We start from the raw sequence: 19,101 nt of genomic DNA, 5'->3' as shown, positions 1-19,101 counted from the left end.
TAAGTCTTTCCTGACTTAACTTACATGTAGTCTAGTAAAATATTATGCATTATATGCTTGAATGATTCCCAAAACTTCCTCCCCTAGAAGAGTAAAAACAATCAGAAAACAAAGTAGGACTACTCATCTTGTTTAATAATTTGGCATTTTAAACAGTCATACAGTATTTCTGCAAAATAGAACAGCAGATGTCTTTGTATTCGGCACAATAGCTACTAACCTGGCCAGGTTACGTTTTTTGGCTCTGGAAGGAAAACAAGGGCTGAAGAAATAAAGTGCATTAATGAACTTATGCACACAGTGCCATCATGTACCACCATACAAAGCACAGTGAGTTTTTAATTATGAAGAGAAAGGAGGCAGTGTCTCCCATGAATTAGTAAGCCCATGAAAGGCCTTGCTATCACCAGCAACTGGTGCTCAGCATTCGGCATGCACCAGGGCTTCAAATGAAAGGGTAGTATCTGCTATGGAAGAGCCTCACAAATTATCAGTGGTGACATGCTGAATGCTCCCAGATGACCGTGCTCATTAGTTTGCTAGACAAGAACAGAACTACTGCTGAGCACTATTTATGGTGGTGTGAAACCAACTGAACCTTCTGCATACGTAGTACAGTTGTAGGAAGAAGTGATTTAAAGCAATTGCTTAACGGATATTTAACTGGCTTTCTTAATAGCTCTGACAGTGACTTTGTCATTAGAAATGTAATACTCAAGAGAAAGGAAGGTTTTTGAAGAAAATGAAAAGGTTGAGCAGCATTGTTAGGCTTGCATTTTGTACTTCACAGGTTACAATGTATTTAGGTACACTGCAGTACTTCATGAACCCGAAGACAGTTCAAGTGAGCAAAAAAAAAAAAAAAAAAAAAAAAAAAAAAAAAAAAGAATTGAAAGATGTCAAAGTTCTTATGCTCCTTTTCTCATGAAGAATGACATTTTAAAGAGAGATTCAGGCACTTCAGTCATGAAATAAGTGCTTTTTGGTCTGCTTGCTCATGGTGCTGGGAAACTCCCTTAAAATAGAAGAGGTAGTATAATATATGAGTCAAAAAATGGAAAAAAGAGGCCAAAAAAATGGAAAAAAAAGTAAGGGGAAAGTGTAAAAGGATGAGAAAGACTAACAGCATTAGGAGGGGGAAAAAAAAAAAGGAAAAAAGGAAAAAAAACCAATTAACCAGTAAAACCCAAAAGAAAGATAATTATAGTAAGGAAGTTATAGGTGGGGCATCTAAAAACAAAGGAAGTCAAAACATCGATCTGTTCCATGTATCTTTATAACAAATATTCTTAAGGCAACCACTTTACATACGCATAAGTAATTACATGTTTGAGTATTCTTTCCTTGCTACAATTTATGCTAGTATTAAAAAAAAATAAATGGTTACAGCATAACTGTAACATTTAGAAACTATAAGAAAGGGAAAAGCGCAAGAAAGGAAGTTAGCGACCACCCATTCGTAGAGACTAACATAATCTGCATGCATATGCAATAGCAATTTTGCTATTTTTCTTGACACAGCATAGAGGGTTTTTTTTTTTTTTTTCCTGCACTAGAGTACTTCGTTTAACCACATTGCAAATTACACTGATTGCCCTAAGTATTACTTAGACAAATAAAAGAAACATATTGAAGCCTCTGCGTCTCAGCTGCAATACCTTCCCACTGAACTCACTTCCCCCCAGAAAAATGAAGCTACTTGTATCCACCCACAGCCAAAAAGGAAACAAGAACAAATGTATCCCCTGGCTGGAAGATTTTGCCATTTACTAAATTTTTTTTGGTAGGAAAAAGAGTAGTGAATTTCCTTACACTCAGATGCACAGATACATGGGATATATGCAAGGTTTCAGCAAAATTACACCAAAAGAACTTTTGTGTGACAATGTACTTCAGGACAGCCAATTTGAGCTCACTGATTCAAGTCACTAGATTTTTATTTATTTATTTATTTTTATTTTTATGAGAAAATAGCCTGAAGACAACCTGAAAAACACACAGGTTTCCCAGCCTTTCAGAGCACTTCACCATGACCCAGGCCACCTCCTGACCTGCATCCAGGAAAGAAATGATTAAAAAGCCAGATAAGTTGTCTTCGTGGTTGCTTGGCACTATAATGTATAAACAATAATGGCCAGCTGCGGGGGAAGGATGAAATGGCAATATATGAAAGTTAAAGGGTTTCTGTACTTGGCTTTGTGATCATGCAGTGTCATTATGGTTTACTTCCTTAACAGCTAAGAGATCCCCAAGTTCCTGGTATACATCTAAGACTAAAGCCTGTAGGAACTTGTGCTTCCCCTCCATGCTGAATGGCTGTTAGTTTCCAGTGCTGGAGACTTGCTACTTTCCATACAGCACAGGGAAATCTGCAGGTACGACTCAGAGACACACTGCTTGCATATGTGGCCTGGCACAGAACAGCTCACTGATAAGACTCCAGCACTGTTGAACTTCCACCATTTCTCCTTTCTGAGAGTTTTTCTTCAAAATCAGCACTCATGCAAAAGATGCCAGTCACGAGCCCTTCAAAATAACAAACAAACCTGCACAGACAGCAAAACCTACGCAATATTTGATGAAAAGCATTTTTGATCAAATTTTGCCCCTTCTGTCTTACCCATACTAGAGACTGAAGGATGAGTGACCACAGAGGGCCAAAAACCCTGCCCTCTTATCCTTCCAGTCTTTTGCAACCGTTATGGAGAAGGCTTGGGAATTTAACTCAAGACTGTGGATTTTGCTATGATGGTTGAGCACCTAAAAACTGGGGGAAGGGAGGGGGTTATGACTTTATAGGAACATCACAATCTTAATTATGAGTACTAGGCATTCGCTACAGTCCTAATTAATTCAGGAAAGAATGAGCTTATCTCGAAATACACAAGGTAGGTTACCCAGTTCATTGGAATTAACCTGGTTACCTAAAATTAAGAATTTAAAAAAAAAAAAAAAAAAAAAAAAAAAAAAAAGAGAGAAGTGAACCCAAGAGAGTCTAGATTTGCAGTTGGCCTACATTGCAACAATTAAAATTATGGAAAGGTTGAGCAGGGGGGCCACTAAAAACCCTAGCATAGCAAGATGGGACTGACTGCAGACAACAATCCTGCGTGCACAACATTATGCAGGTTTTTGCAGACTCCTCTCTTTTCAAGATGCAGACTTATCACATCTCTGAATTACAGACTGGACAAAAAAATAGTTATTGTACATTGCTCATATCAGGCACCACTGTTGCCAGTAATAATGAACACATTCTGGTGAAACTTTCATCTGTAAATTTTCAGCATTTTCTTTTTTTCTTTTTCTTATTTTTATTTTTATTTTTTGTTGTTCTCATTAATATGCATTTCAAGCCAGTTCTGCATTAAAGCATGAGAATAAAGATGGACATTAATTTTTTTACTGCATACGAAACAGGGCCCTCCCTGCTCATAAAGAGAGTAGAATGCAATTTGTATTGCAAGTAATGTTGAAAAATGTTCCCAACAATGTAGTGCACAAATGTATCCAAAGGGAAAAAATTACCTGTAATCACAGAGTTATTTATTAAAATGTATTAATTAACAGCAACTATTAGTAATTAGGTTGCTGATTCACATTCATCAGTCATAATTTTACTGCTGCACCAATGAATGCTTATTTTTAAATGTGCTCTGGAATCACTTTTTATTCCTAAATAAAACCATTACACATGCCATGTCACAAAGTATAGAGAACTTAGTGTATATATACATTCTTGAAACCAAGTTGTTTCAGTCCAGCTCTCCCGTCCATTTTATTGCACAAGTCAAGAGCAAAACAGTTGCAAATAATATTCTACTAAGCAAAAATCAAGGTGTATGTGGAGAGATATATTCCATAAGCATTTAAGCTTAAAACAGTGGGAAGATATCCATGTTTGTGAGAGCTTATTATGTTGATCAGCTCACTTACCAGCATCCAAAGTAACCGTCCAGAGAGACCAAGATTTTAGACTTATGCTCAGTCAACATTTCAGATCAAACACTTTAGAACTATTTTTCAAATGCCTAGTAAATTTTTCTCTACCACAAACGGCCGAAGTAAAAACCAACCAAACAGCTTCTCTTCTTCCTTCCTGTCTTGGAAAAAATAATTACAAACATTCAATCTAAAACCAGCATTTCAGAGGCAGAACTATTTTCCATTCCACCTGCTCTTACAGAACTCAGATTTCATTTCTGACTGTAGCCAAAACCAAGAACTGAAGTCCCAGAAAGAGCTGTTTAATACTGTTGCTGGAGAGCTCCCAAATGCTGTATTAATGCAGTGAAGAGGTACAGAGAAAAGATTGCTGTAACACAGCATATTTAGCAAGGGTTCATTAAATCTCATTCAAAGCTTAGAAAGAGTTTTTTGGCTGAGTGTTCACTGAAAGTCTACAGAATAAAAACAGAAAAATTATGCTTGTCAGCAGTAAGACACCTAAGACACTAACAAGTGCAAGCAAGAGTCACTGGGAACAAACTAACCTTTCCTAAATGAAATTGCTGTTCATTGTGGGTAAATACAGGGATTAGAAGAGTCTTCCCTCAAGCAAACATGGCAGAACAGATTCTTGTTCCGGGAAATCCACAGGTCTATTTCAAAAAACACCACAAGCACAGTAGCAGAAATACCAGATAAATGAATCTTCTCAGAAATTTTCAAAGCTGAATTATGCCTTTCTTGTTTCCTGCCAATGCCCGTTGTTTTGTGGTTTATGCATCTTATCTGGAGAGCTTATTTCTGAGTGAGGACTCACCTACTATCTTGCAATTGCTCATTGAGCTGCTTTTTTTTTTTTTAATATCTTCTTATTATTTTAGAAAAATACTATCACAGACAGATAAATACACAGAAAAAGGCACTGCATTGTTAAGGCAGCTGTCAAATTGTAAGTGGAAGTCACTGTAACTTCAGTAAAAAGGGGAAAAAATCATCGTGGCTTCAGATTCTTTCCACCCTAGCCTCTTCCTTCATGCTACATTTCCCCTGCTTTGGCACCAGAGTTGTGTTCAAAGCTAAATTCTAGCTCCTCTAGCTGAAGAATTACCAAAAAAAAAAAAATCAAAGAAAAAAGAAAAATGCTCAGCTATATATTAGTTTCATTTTCTTCTGCTGGTCTGGCCATACTCAGTAGCGCTTTTGTCAATATTGTATGTGCTCTGGCAAACAAAGGTCTAATTAAACAAAGCAGAAGTACTTCAGCCAGTTTAAAGCACCTGAAGCCAGAATTTAAAAGCAGCTAATCAAAAAAGAAACCAAGATCCTCCATACCCCACAACCACACCCAAACCCATATTTATCTTCAGACAAGAGTTTCTCCAGGAATTCTTTCTGCTGTAAATTACTTGCTTGCTCATCTAGTGCTAAGGCCAGCAAAATATTCCTATTCTTCAACACAAGATACAGCATTGCTTTTCACTCAGTTATAATGCAGCTCTATGTCACAAAACCAAATTATTCCTATAACTGAGCCAGCCATATCACTGGTCTATTGTGAAGGGTGTCACTCCTCTTCCCTTCCACCCCCCAGTTTTGCCTTATAAATCTGCAAACATATCAAAGATCACTGAGTCACTTCGATGCATCACTAATAAAACTGATAACATTTGATCAGTGATAACAGAGCTCTCCCTCCCAGCTTACACAAACACTATAATGTAAATATGCAAGTAAAAATACTCATATTATTCCATTTTTAACTGCAATCAACTTACTGACAGATTACAGGAAGATCAACAAGGTACTGTATAACTGTGTGATTTTCCTTTCCCTTGATAGTCAGCTGAGCGTAGGAAAACCACAAACAGGTTCAGCATACATGAGGTTTTTCAGCACGATAATGAAGTATCATGGCAACAAGGTAAATGTTAAAGTGGCCTTGCATCAGGTCCATTGTTTCTGCTGATCACGCTTTTCTGATTACTTGGTTTCTTAGCATCTTTAAACATAATTTAAAACACATAAATAAGCTCAATTTAATTCTCAGTGTGAGAATAAATTGCTGTCAAAATATGTTAGAGGTTCAGAGAATACGCATACAGCATAGTCACTGAGATACTCTAAAGACATACAATGCTTGGCACGTAAACAACATGCAAGTCTCATACACCATTGAAACCTTTCATTAGTATATGGGAAATCTAATGTAGCCAGTATGCCTCTGTTTGTTACTAGTGCACATTCATGCCAGGAAGTTTTAGCCTTTTCCCTTTCCTCACAGAAAAGACCAGAAGACCAGACTTCTTTTGGGCACACTACTTCTGTTCACATAGAAATTGCCCAGTACTTCCTAATATATTAACAGTGTTCTGCAAAAGGATGAGCAAGAACTTCAGAGTAACTACTCCGAATTTTCTCCCACATAATTGCTCTGAATGAAACACCTAAGGGAGAGATGCAATCCATGGCTTATATCCAGAAGAACTAGTGATATTGCCAGCAATCTCTAATCTGCAGTTTAATTTAGTATTTGCTTATTACACAGAGTAAGATTCCACTTCTGAACAGTTTACAGAAAGGCCAAAATCACCTTCACCTGTCACAGAAGAGATATCGTGAGACATGAAACACAGAATCACAGAATGGTTTGGGTTGGAAGGGACGTTTAAGATCATCTAGTTCCAACCCCCTGGTACAGGCAGGGACACCTCCCTCTAAACCAGGTTGCTCAAAGCACCATCCATCCTGGCCTTGAATGCTTTCAGGCAGGGGGCATTCATAACCTCTCTGGGCAACCTGTTACAGTGTCTTTGAAGGCTCTGAGCATTACTTGACAGCTGTATTTTGGCAGTATTAATCTTCTCTGGCTACCCAAGATGTAATTCAGCCAGTTTCCAGCCTTGCCCTCAACACTGCCACTGTGCTGTTTTTGTAATCCTCCAATAAAGGAATCTGTGGAGCATGCCATGACACTCACTCTTAAAAATAAGGATGATCTGGTACCTAGCCATAAACTGCTGAGTGCTGTTCCATTTCTATAGCAGTGGCCTCAGCTGTTCAGTTTCCTCAGTGCTGAAAGACATCCAGCTAGAATTCATTTTCATTCACTTACAGCAACCACTACAGTTTTCCTATTCCATTTATGCCTAATACTGTCCCTTTTAAATAATATTTGATTACTTATATAAAAACAATATATAATATATAATTTTGAGTAATAATAATAATTAATAGTTCCAAAAAGTGTATCAAAGCAACTACCTGCACTTATGTCTGTCTTGTGTTCCTTCTTCTACTACCAATCCCAATTTGCAGATACCTGAATGTAAAAACTTTACACTGTCTCCCAAGCTCATCAAATCCCTTCACACACATTTACAAAACAGATGAATGACAAAGAATCATATAGATAAATATTCAAAGCATTTGGTATGGATAATTAGCAAAGTGTGAATTTCTGATGGACACTTGCCAGAAGTGATGGAAGATATTTTGGATATGACTTCCCAAATAAGCTTTAAAGTGTTTCAGGAGCTCAGGTGCCAGCAAGTTACAGTGAGATTTTACACTCCTTATTTCCATTGTAGAATCTGTTTTACGTGACTAAAAGCTTTTGGTTGCATTGTCAGTACCTGTGAGACTACTGCAACCATGCAGCAAGCCACAAAGAACCAGGCTGGAAACACTGCTGACCCAGTTTCATACGGACCTCACATTCAGGAACATCTAAGATCTGCAATGCATAAAAATGTATTTGAGAACCTCTGGATGGAGGAACCCAGTCTAATGTGTGCTTGTATGCTGACCTTATGACACTATTTAGCAGATCTAGGGATTAAAATTCATGTTGAGACAAGCTGCTTGAAATCCTGAGGTCTTTGCCACATTCCCAGACCTCAGCTCCCAAAGGTAGTAGCAACTGCATCTGCAGCCTTCAGGGTACAATGTAAAAAGGATCTTCTGCTTGAATTGGCTTTTAGGTAAGTCTCAGATACAAAGTCTCTTGAGCATTAAATGTTCTGTTTAAATCTTTTGACCCACTGCTCTCCCTCAATGAACAAAAATAAAAGTTTTGCATTGTTCTTGGGATGTATATATGAAATCTGATTTTTACCTTTTATTTATACAGAACTTTAGGAAAGGACTTATACATTAAAATTTCACTCAGTAGAATGAAGACAATGTTTTCCTTACTTTTTTGCACAAAATGGGGGGTGAGCATTGCTTTTGGTGGTGGTAGTTGTTTGTTTCAGAAACAGTATGTAAATATTCCATTTATTTATTTTGCTTATTGCACCACTGTTTCAAAGAAACAATGTTCACGAAGATCCTGATTCCGCAATACTCAAGAGGATAAAAACAAACAAACAAACAAAAAACAAAAAGTAAGAAGGTGCCAGCTCAGAAGTGCTGCAAGGTAACCCTTCATCTTTCTCAGTACAGGCAAGAAAGAAGCATGCTGGGTTAGAGCTGTAGATCTGAATGCCTCAAGTTAAGCCTGTTTATAGGCAAAATCCTGCTTCCATAAAATACAGTGACACACTGGAACAGATTTGCCAAGGAGGTTGTGGATGCCCCATCCCTGGAGGCATTCAAGGCCAGGCTGGATGAGGCTCTGGGCAGCCTGGTCTGCTGATTGGCAACCCTGCACATAGCAGGGGGGTTAACTAGATAATCACTGTGGTCCTTTTCAACCCAGGCCATTCTATGATTCTATGATCCTCTTTCGCTCTTGCTAGGCTCAACCTCATGCATCTTCTGGCACAGAGTGCATGCTGCAGGCAAGGAACCAGCCTTCTTGGCAGAGTACAGCTAGTGCAAAGAAGTTTCAAAGCAAGTAACATATATTCTTTAGTACAAGGATGTCACACAGAGGTAAAAAATAAAGACACTTAGTCTACGCACTTGGAAGTAAACAACAGTCAAATAAGTACATTCAAACACGTAGATCGGTACTAGGTATGGAGATGACACAAGAAGACCACCAGAAGAGTATTTTTTTTTTTTCCTATAAGAGAACAGCAATTGCACATAACCTCAAAGTACACATTTTACATCCAAACACATGGCAACCTGCCACCACCGCATAGTGAACTGTGCCGGTATTGGAAGTCATTATTTTCATGGCAGTACTAGCAGGTTATAATACACCAACTCCAACAGGGCAAGGAAAATTCACAGCACTTCCCTTCCAAAACCATACCTCCTGACATCCAGGCTTCCTAACACACAAGCAGAAGAATGCTAAAGCATTTCTAGAGTAGAAAATGTTCACTGAGTATACAGAACATAACCTCTCTTATGAATTAATCCAGGAACATTCTGATGTCTAGACACATCATGCTCCACCATTAGCACTTTACAAAGGGGACACAAGCTAGTAAGGACCTATCCACATGTTACAAAATTACAAAACTGTACAGTCCAACTCATGAGCACTAATACCAAACACAAACTTCCAAATCTGCAAGTCATTTACCTGTGAATTACCATGGAATGAACTGTTTGTCCTGTCTCACATTGTATTAACAGTAGCGGTCACAGTTCTTTCAATCTATCTCCTGTTTACCCAGGAAAACACAAACCAAGCAGAAATGAAAACAACTGACATCTGCCAACAGGAAGGAAGGAATCAAATACTGTCCTTATGGTGAAGATTTCCAAGACAACATCTAATTTGTTTGCTAATCCCAGTGCTTACGCAGCCTCTGCTGCAAGAACTGACATGTGGGAAACACTAACCTTCATCACTTCAACCTGCAGATCTTCATTGAGCGAAGGGGTCACTTTGACGGCATTCAGCATCTGATTAAGCAACTGTTTCTCATCCGAGTCTGTTTCCACGGATACAAACCTCTCATCAGACAGCAGCTTCTGTAGAGAGAAAATGGCAGTGCACAGATTGAACACAATACTGCCTCTGACTAATGCTGCCACTAACTACTATACCAAGACTACTAATGTTGGTACTACAGTGGCTACGTTCCATATACAAAATTCAAAGTGATCCAGTAATATAAGGAAGTACAGCAAAAACTGGGAAACCCAAGTTGCAATGAAGGAAAAGTTCATATCTTTTGAACCTGCTGCCATTCCAGCAGTGTCTTTCCCACCCTGCCTTCGGAGCATCCATTATCAGCAACTGATGTGAGATCACAAACCATTCGAAATAATGCCTTCCATCCCTCCAAAACAAAGTGGGAACAAAAAATAAAAAAATCCCCAAATAGGTTAGTGCCCTGACCTCAAACTAGTGCTAGCAGATACCCTACTTGGTGGGAGACAAAAATTCAGCTGTCTTCTAATTCTGAAAGACACAGAACACAAGCACAGTGGATAGAGCATTTCTGACCACTGACACGTTTAGTGTCATTCAAAAGCTGACTTATCACGAATGCTATAAAATCCTCAGAAGGAGAGAACTGCTAGCAAATGAGAGGCATAGGAACCATAGGAAATATGGTACCCAGGGATGGATTCAATTCAGACTGATTGAGCTTCAGGCTAAATATTTCAGACCAATCAGACTGGCTTTGTCTTGAAAAAAGTGCATCAGAGCCAGCATCTTCCAACAACTGGAGATGTGTGAGACTGAGGGAATCAACATGAAAAATATTAGTGGGACATGAAAGATTTTCACTAGGATTTTGTGAGAGTCTATTTTCATGCTTGAAAGTGGGACTGATAGATAGAAACACTTAACTGAGCTCTTCGTGTTACATTCTTACTTCCTCGAGCTAACCATGTTCCATTTCAAGATTTCAGTTATTTCACACTTCTCCCATAAAAATCAACAAGTTTCTAAAAATAACTGCCTCTCACATTCTGGCCTCAATTTATTCACAACCAGTTCATGCCCATAAGTTCTTTTTCTACCCAAATAAAACACTGTTTACTCTTGCTGTTTTCCCTAAAGGTTTGTGGGCTTTTTGTTGTTTTTGTTTAAAAACAAAGAAACAAAAAAATCAAACACCTCTGCTTTTGTTTACTGAACCTGAACAAACCAGGCTCTACCAGCATTCTACAACAATACTGAAAATATTTCAAAGACCGTAACAGCTCCAAATTCTTTTTAATGCACTCTCACGAAGAACAAAAAATTAAATCAGAATCACACGCTAGGTAACACATCAAGGGGACATAGCCATTGAAACAATTTCCTCAGGACTGTACTCTGAACTCCTCTTCTACATAGTCTAGAACCATTTCACTGGTACCTCCTGTTAGTGACAGCCTCTTGCAACAAATGCACTCAGGCAAATATTTTTCCAGAACTGTCTCTCCTAGATGATCCAACTGCAGAGAAAAACAACCTTGTCTTATTTTCCAGGAACAAAACGTTGCTCTGTCCCAGAACACTCTTTCAATAGTCCACTTTATCCTGTACTTTCCGCATGACTTCTGTCCTTAAGCTCCCTCCCAGCTTCAAGTCTGTAGAAGTAGGAATGAAGTAGTCCTATTTTCTATGCTTATACTTTTTTTTTTTTCCTGGGATAGAGTTAATTTCCTTCATAGTAGACCACATGGTGTTGTGTATGGGGTTTGTCAGCAAAACAGCATTGATGTAAATAATATGTAAACCAATGTTTTAGCAATTAATGAACAGTGCTTGAACAGCATCAAGGTCTTTTCTGTTTCTCATATTGGCCTGCCAGCGGGTACACTAGGGGTGCAGAAGAAGTTAGGAGGGAACACAGCTGATACAATTGATCACAGGGGTGCAGAAGAAGTTAGGAGGGAACACAGCTGATACAATTGATCACAGGGGTGCAGAAGAAGTTAGGAGGGAACACAGCTGATACAATTGATCGCAGCTGACCAAAGCAATATTCCCTACCATATGGTGTTGTGCTATGCAGGAAAAGCTGAGGGGAAAGAAGGAGAAAAGGAGCAGAGGAAAAAACTATGGCATTTATCTTCCCAAGTACTCTTAAGGCAAAACTCAATTAGAGTAACTTTAAATACATTTTTTTTCCTAGATAAAGCCTCACACCACCATGTTGTGCCTCCATATGGATCACTTCCTCTAACTGTATGCCTGATATCTCATATGCAGAGTTAAGTGAATTTGAACTTACATCCTTACACTCCCCAAACAAATCTATGTTTACTCTTTGAGAGAGAAGCTTCTCATTGAAAAACAGTAGCAGGCATTTCATAATTCAGCAGTGTACCAGTTTCTTCCACAGCTAATCTCTCTCAAGTGGTAAGAATTTACTGATGCATAGCTATTTGTCCAATTAAAAGAAAGGTAAACTGTTTTAATTTTATACTGTCAAATACTATAGCGCCTTTTTGTTTCTCATGCTTTGCTGTTGTTTTTGTCTGCAATTTCAAAAACATTCACATCCAGTGATATTGAAAAAAGCATGGGAAAAAAACCCTGCAAATAGCTTCAGGATCTTTTATTAACTTCTTCATCACTTCACTTCTGAATACTGTTACAGAAAAGTGAACATCACTGTTACATCCACCAGAAGACAGACACATCTTCCGTAGCATTTTTTCAAAAGAAAAGCCTAAATTTCCTTGATGCCCACTACCTACTAATATAAACACCCCACTCTTAAGCCATACCTGCATCCCTGCAAGAGCCTGCTGGGCCAACTTCATGCTCTTCGATTCCAGAGCCAGTTGGAGAGGAAGGAGACACTTCTCCCTGAAGTAAGAATAAATAAGCAAATAAATGTGAATGGGAACAATGGAATTAAAAATAGTATTAAAAAAAAAAAAAGAACAAAAAAACAAAAAACAAAACAAAAACCAAAAAACAAACAACAAAACAAAAAACCAACAATGTTCCAGAAGGTCTGTATCACTGTCCATAAGATAGTAGTTGCATACAAGGAGAGCTTCACAACAACTCCATGAGGCACTTTTCCCCTCTAAAGAAAGCTAGCATATGTCCACATGTACTTTTAAGAATGACTTTTTTAAGTGATATTCCACAAAATACTTCTCAATTGTTAGCCTTCCGTGTGCATAAATGAATGTGCAAAGCACAAAAAGAAGATTCACAGATCACTACTGATTCTTCATCTCAGCATTATAAGCATAAGTACTTCAGTCACTTGACTTCTATTTCATATTTAGACTGCCAGAAAAGTTGTTTCAGACCCAACTTCTTATTTGTGAAGTTTTGGTCTATGGCCTCCTTCACAGTACAGTGTGTCCTGCCATATTAGCAGCCCACAACCATAACCAGTGTAGACACAAGCAAATGGAGGAAAAAGAATAAATAATGGGGGATTCAGGTTGGGCATTAGGAAATACTACTTCTCCAAGACTGTGGTCAGACACTGGAATGGGCTGCCAAGGGAGGTGGTGGTGTCACCATCCCTGGAGGTGCTCAGGAAATACTTAGATGTTGTACTGAGGAACATGGTTTAGTGAGAGATATTGGTGATAAGTGGATGGTTGGACTGGATGATCTTAGAGGTCTTTTCCAACCTTGGTGATTCTATGATTCTATGAAATGCCTACACGTGAAATAGCATGTATGAGAACTATGATAAAACTGTACCCTGATTATAGAATAACACAAACTTTTGCATGTTAAAATAAACCAGTGACCCAGGTAGTTTAGATGCTTTTGACTCAGTACTCAGACACTGGATTTTTCTTGTTTGGAGAGCAAACCAACATTGCCTGGAGCTGTGATTGCTGCAACTTCTCTCTTTATTCCTTGTTCTACATCAGAGAGGATTTGCAGCATCTGGAGAACACTTAGCAACCATAAGCCCTTTCAAGCTAATCTTGCTCACTGGCAGGAAATACATTCCCAATAAGAGATATTTAGCCCATGTCTGACTGCAGTCTCCCTGAAGGTCTGCAACACTTCATTAGGTCATATATCATAAAGGCACTTATCTGTACCCACAGAGTCTAGTTTTGCACTTGTATAACAAGGTTTGCATATGGCAAACCATCCTGTGCCAGCCCTTGAGAGTCTTAGCTCTTCAAATGTCAGCATCATACCACAAAGACCCCCTTTGGAATCACCTGTATGAATTTTCCACTCTTAAAGACAAGTGTATAGAGGGCAAGAAGGAAAAGAAGATATCTAGTTGCCTGTTTTCTTGACTAAAAGCAAACTAAACAGTCCTGACCATCTGGAGCATGCTTCTGTTTTAAAATCACAATGTATTCAAACTCACCCACCCTGGTATTCTCAAAACAGAGTCAGAATGTTTGGTCTCTGATCTGAACACCAAAATGAAGTTTTCCCTCATTTACTCTTCTTTCCTGTGAGCTGCCTTTGACCTGAATTCACTTAGTTTCAGTTGACCAAATGTTATCTGTCAAAAAGTATATAAAATTAAAATTGATCAACTCTCCTACAATTCTTAAGGAACAAATTCTGATAAATTAAAACACACTATGCCACAGCGTATAATCTGCTTCTTTTGTAAGTTCTCTCTTCATAACTAACTAAGAAGTTCCAGGTTAGAGCAGTAATTGCTGCAATTTCAGACAATTGCCAAAGCAACCTAAAAATCATACCTTGCCATTGTCTGCCCATAACCTATTAATCTCCCCACAAAACTGGCAGTCTACAATCTGAACTTGCCTTTTTGTTTTGTTCTGATTAAATAAAGATGGGGTTACCAAACACTGGCTATTTCAGCTTTGGGGAACTCAGCTTGAAACTCCTCCAGCAGATCCTGTTTACAACAGAGACTGAAAACCCACTCTGAAAATCAACTTTATTGTGTGGATCCAGTTAGTATTCCTTTCTTTCCCTCCACCTTGCCCCAAAAGGGACACAAATCACTAAGGCTACCCTTAGGAGCACAGAACTGCTGTACGCTCCTTGAAACACAGCTCCCCCCTCTTTAACAACAAATTAAAGACTAGAGTCACAGGCACGGCTCAGTTAAGCAATCTAGTAAGCTTCTGTACTTGGCAAAGATCTCTTGAGACAAATCTGCAGTCTTTCTGTGTTTCTAAGTTCTTCCCAGTTATGGGAACTTGTAAAAGACCATCTGGCATAACACCAAAAGCAGCTTTTAAAATAATCCTCAATGGCACAGATTTCTAAAGAACTCTTGAGTAGACTCCCTTTGCATCTCAAAAGAGGTTTACAACAAAAAGGTAGTCAATTTGCTTCACTCAGAACACTCTGAGAAATGGGTAAGCACAAAGACCAATTTTCTCACAAAATCCTTTCTTGAATCCTTCCTGAATCACTTAATCACTTTAGCTAGAAAGACCATTTAAAAAACCATAAGTTTCACATCTAAAACAGCTAAAACTATCTCACACGTGGGAAACATCTCCTCAAGAGTTCAGTCACTGTGATACACAGAAACTTCAAAACATCTGATCCAGGGCTCAGACAGCAAACCTTCAGCCAGTACAGAACTGAGTATCACCAACGCATCTATTGTCTGCTTTGCCCAGACTTGGGAACGCAGGTAGCATGCAGGTAAATTGTGAGAAGTACTGCTATGGCATGTCTCTAAACCAGGAAGTCATCTCCAACACAAAGCACATTCAAGTCTACTTTAATATTCATCAATATCAACCTCTGGGCAAACTCACATTTGAAATTAGTAGATTGACAGGTGCCAAAACATTAAATGCATTAAGTGGTATTCAAAGAGCCAGAAACACACCAAAAGAAATCTCAGTAGTGTATAGTACCAACTGCAGAAATGCTAAAAATTAACAGTTGCTCTGTCCTGAAGAGATGCAGGTCTAAATATCACATTTCTTTTAGACTTTCTACAGTTCACTGCAACAGTATTTAAATATTTGTGGGCATTACTAATGCACAACAAACTTCTTGTATTAAAGTGGATGAGACTGATAGTAGAGGAGGAAGTCAAGGCAGTCCTAAGTCACTGGACTGGATCCAGTTTAGTTTCATTATAATGAAGACAGGTGGGAGTTCCTATGGCTTACATGTATCTACTCTGCACATCAGCATGTTGCCTGCCATCTGTCACCACACACTGTAATCAGCAGAGAACAACAAGAGCTGTTTCTTGAGATATTTCCCAAACTGAAGAGCGAAACATGACAAGCAGGGGGATGGAAATTAGAACAGATTCAATTAGCAGAACTTCTCATCCTTGCTAAAAATGTTTAATTGAAAAAAATCTAATTAAGGTAGCTGCAGCTAACTCTGTTCTCATTGTATTCTTCGAGAAAACAAACTGCACTGTCATTTCCTGTTCTTGTTATACACTCTGTCTATAAAACATCAGCATTTCCATGCTATAGCAACAAAAAACCTGCAGAGATATCTCACAGTGTTTGATTAGCTTGACTATCTCCCACACTTCAGTTTGATCTGCTCTTTAAATGCATCACTCGCTAGTATGAGAACACAGAAGGACAAGGAAGACAATCCTCAGAACAGGAGACGATGACGTCAATAAACAGAGTTGCTCCTCATTAAAGTGTACCCTTTAAGAACTGGTTTCAATAAGGTTGTGCAAGGGATAATGTAAGCCATAATTCAGTCTCAGAATGCAATTAAGAAAGGGATTAAGGCTTCCCCTTACACCTTGCAACTGTCTTATAATTGCAGCCTGTTTTGAGTGGTCCCATGGTATCCTGTCATTGGATCACATTGCTTACTCCACTGTCTGCAGTACTGCATCAAGTTGGCGATACATTCAGCTTGCATTGTGCTATACATGTAAGACACTTAATTTACATGAAGTTCTCAGAATAAACTAGTGCCCATTGATGGACTTCAAATTTTAAAACGTATACATATTTTCTGTTTATGTTACCGTGGAGAAACTAGTTTCACACTGGAACGCCCAAATTTACTTACTGATACACACAAGCGTACATATATATATAGATGCACATACCATCTTAAATCTGAATGAGATGAGTCAGGTACGACACAGAGGGGGGTATGAACACAAAGGGGCACTTTCAATCATTCTTTATCTCTTAGATCACACATGTAAAGGATGTGGCAAGAGTTACCCCCAGAAGAAGGGTTTGGAATAAGGATTTTTCACGACAAAGTAGTTGCACAGAAACAAAGCAGCTTTCCTAACCCAAATGTTCTCATTATAATCTGGTATAGCACATAAGCATAAGTTAGAATAGCATGAAGCCAGCCTCCTCCCTTGAAAACAAAGAGTGCCACCCACTGACTCTGAAGCCCAATAAATAAATAAGGGCTTCAAACACTATTTGCACTGACAGATACTCCTTCACAAGAGACAGCAGCATTTTTAGCCGTGGACCTTGCAACACGCAGAACAGAATAAGCAGAGAGATCCAAGGATGAAGATTCAGTCCTGCTCCTGCTTTGGCCATCTGGAGTTTTGCCACTAGACCTCCATGGTGTGGGACTGAACCTCAAGAGGCCTGCCCACGGTCAAGCAGGAAGGCTGTGACAAGAACAGGTGTGTAATCCACAACCAGTATCTGGAGAAGCACAGGTGGGTTCTGCTTGAGCTGCCCCACTCCACCACTGTCAGCTTCACAAACTGCAGAATGAGTCATGAGAACATAAATAGCCTTTACATTCAGTACGCTGGGTTAAAATGACCTTTCTAAAAGTCTGAGTTTGCCATGGCTCATCAACCCACTTCTTTCCCTGCAGGTCTGTCACAAGGGATGATACAACAGGCCAGTCAAAACAGACTGCCAAAAAGGTCAGAACAAAACAGATGCCTGTTTTAAATAAGAGATCATAAAAATCTTTTTATCCTCATTGTACTGGAAAAAGCTTTCAGTGAGAAGAGAATAACAGCTCATTAATTCAATCTCATGATGAAAATTGTAATGAAAATAGGAAAAGGCACACTTAACTCTTTCTTGTGAGGGCCTGAATTGGTCCCAGAGCTCGCCTAACCTCCGCTGTATTGACTGAGGGGCATGGGCACTAAAAATCAAGTGTTTGTTACTATCATAGAAGTTATTTCACAGAATCACAGATTTCCTTTCATTCAAATGGTGTAATCATATTAGCTTTTGGAAAATGGATTAAAAGGAGATTAAAAACAAAACATCACTCTGCATTATCTCCCCCCTGAAAATTACATAGGAGAAGAAAAATTCAGAACCTCGGGGCTGATAACCTTAGTTATCAGCATGCAATTTGCATTCCATAGAATAATTCACAACCCCATCAAAGAACAGATAATGACTTGATTCACCGCTGTTGCCATTTTCTGATAAGCTGTTTGCTAAGCAGAACAATCATAGCCAGAGTCTGACGTTTTTTAGTCAGAGTAACACTGACAGTGGAGAAGAGCTTCTCAGTCCTGACAGCTTAAAATGAACAATCACAGCATGCAACACCATTAACCTCACTTACTCACGCAGAAAATCTGGCCCACCATGAGAAAATAAGTGGTAAATATAAATTCTCAAAATTCTGGACATACTCCCAGCTGTTACCATTAAATACAGTAAAGAGAAACAAATATTATCCCCATAGAAAAAAAACCATGATTTTGTATAAAGCTCCAGCAGTGTCGATATGAACAGATGTGCATATAGAAGTAGAAACACCTGTAACATTTCTCTCCCTGTGATTGCTTGAAGAACCTTGACAAACAACTCCAAGAACTTCATTGTTCATAACAGAAGTACTAGAAACCTGGAGGAGGAATGGAAAATCAACACACTTTTTCAAGCAGCAACTCTTAGTGAAGAAAACAGATTCTAAATCCTTGCTTGCACACTCAAGGTATTTGTTTTTTCTACTGAAGAAATATGGATATCCCATTCACAAAGAGAATAATAATCAAGCTAGAGAGGTTTGGAGCTTGCAGCATACAAGTACAGGGGTTCACAAGCCTCCACAATGTAGCAAGGCAGATCAGATGACTGCAACATACACTTCTACTCAGATACAATATTTTTGATAGTATTTGTAGAAATCCTAGAGCAATAGGATAAAAGACAAAGCTGAAGCCTTCTGATGAGAACCTTCCTTTTGCTTTACAAACCAAGGTATAGCATAACCTCCCTGCAATGAAGTGAACACGTCTCTGTAGTGAAGCATGTTGTATATGAAAGAAAACTATGATGGAGGGGAAAAGAGGGACAACGTCCAAACTTGACTTCATATAGTTCATTACTTAGAACTTCAACAATTATTCAGTTTGAAATGCTGAATGAGATTATAAGTAAAGATATATTGATATTAGAAAGGTTAGTTTTTATTAT

At 38.6% G+C, this 19,101-nt stretch overlaps 1 protein-coding gene across 6 annotated transcripts in view; it reads right to left on the bottom strand.

The window, feature by feature from the left end:
- The window catches only part of ARFGEF3 (ARFGEF family member 3), an 82,035-nt gene that overhangs the window by 53,026 nt on the left and 9,908 nt on the right, over positions 1–19,101 (bottom strand). For all 6 annotated transcript variants that reach the window (XM_048935434.1, XM_048935427.1, XM_048935429.1 and 3 more), the window contains exons 3-4: positions 12,526–12,607; positions 9,691–9,822 (exon numbers count right to left, since the gene is read on the bottom strand). In XM_048935434.1, coding sequence (XP_048791391.1) covers positions 9,691–9,822; positions 12,526–12,607 — 214 coding nt within the window. The remainder of the gene's footprint in view (positions 1–9,690; positions 9,823–12,525; positions 12,608–19,101) is intronic.

Source organism: Lagopus muta, chromosome 2 (assembly GCF_023343835.1).
Source record: "Lagopus muta isolate bLagMut1 chromosome 2, bLagMut1 primary, whole genome shotgun sequence".
In the NCBI taxonomy this organism is placed as follows: Eukaryota; Metazoa; Chordata; class Aves; order Galliformes; family Phasianidae; genus Lagopus; species Lagopus muta.
This window is presented reverse-complemented; position numbering and strand designations above follow the sequence as displayed.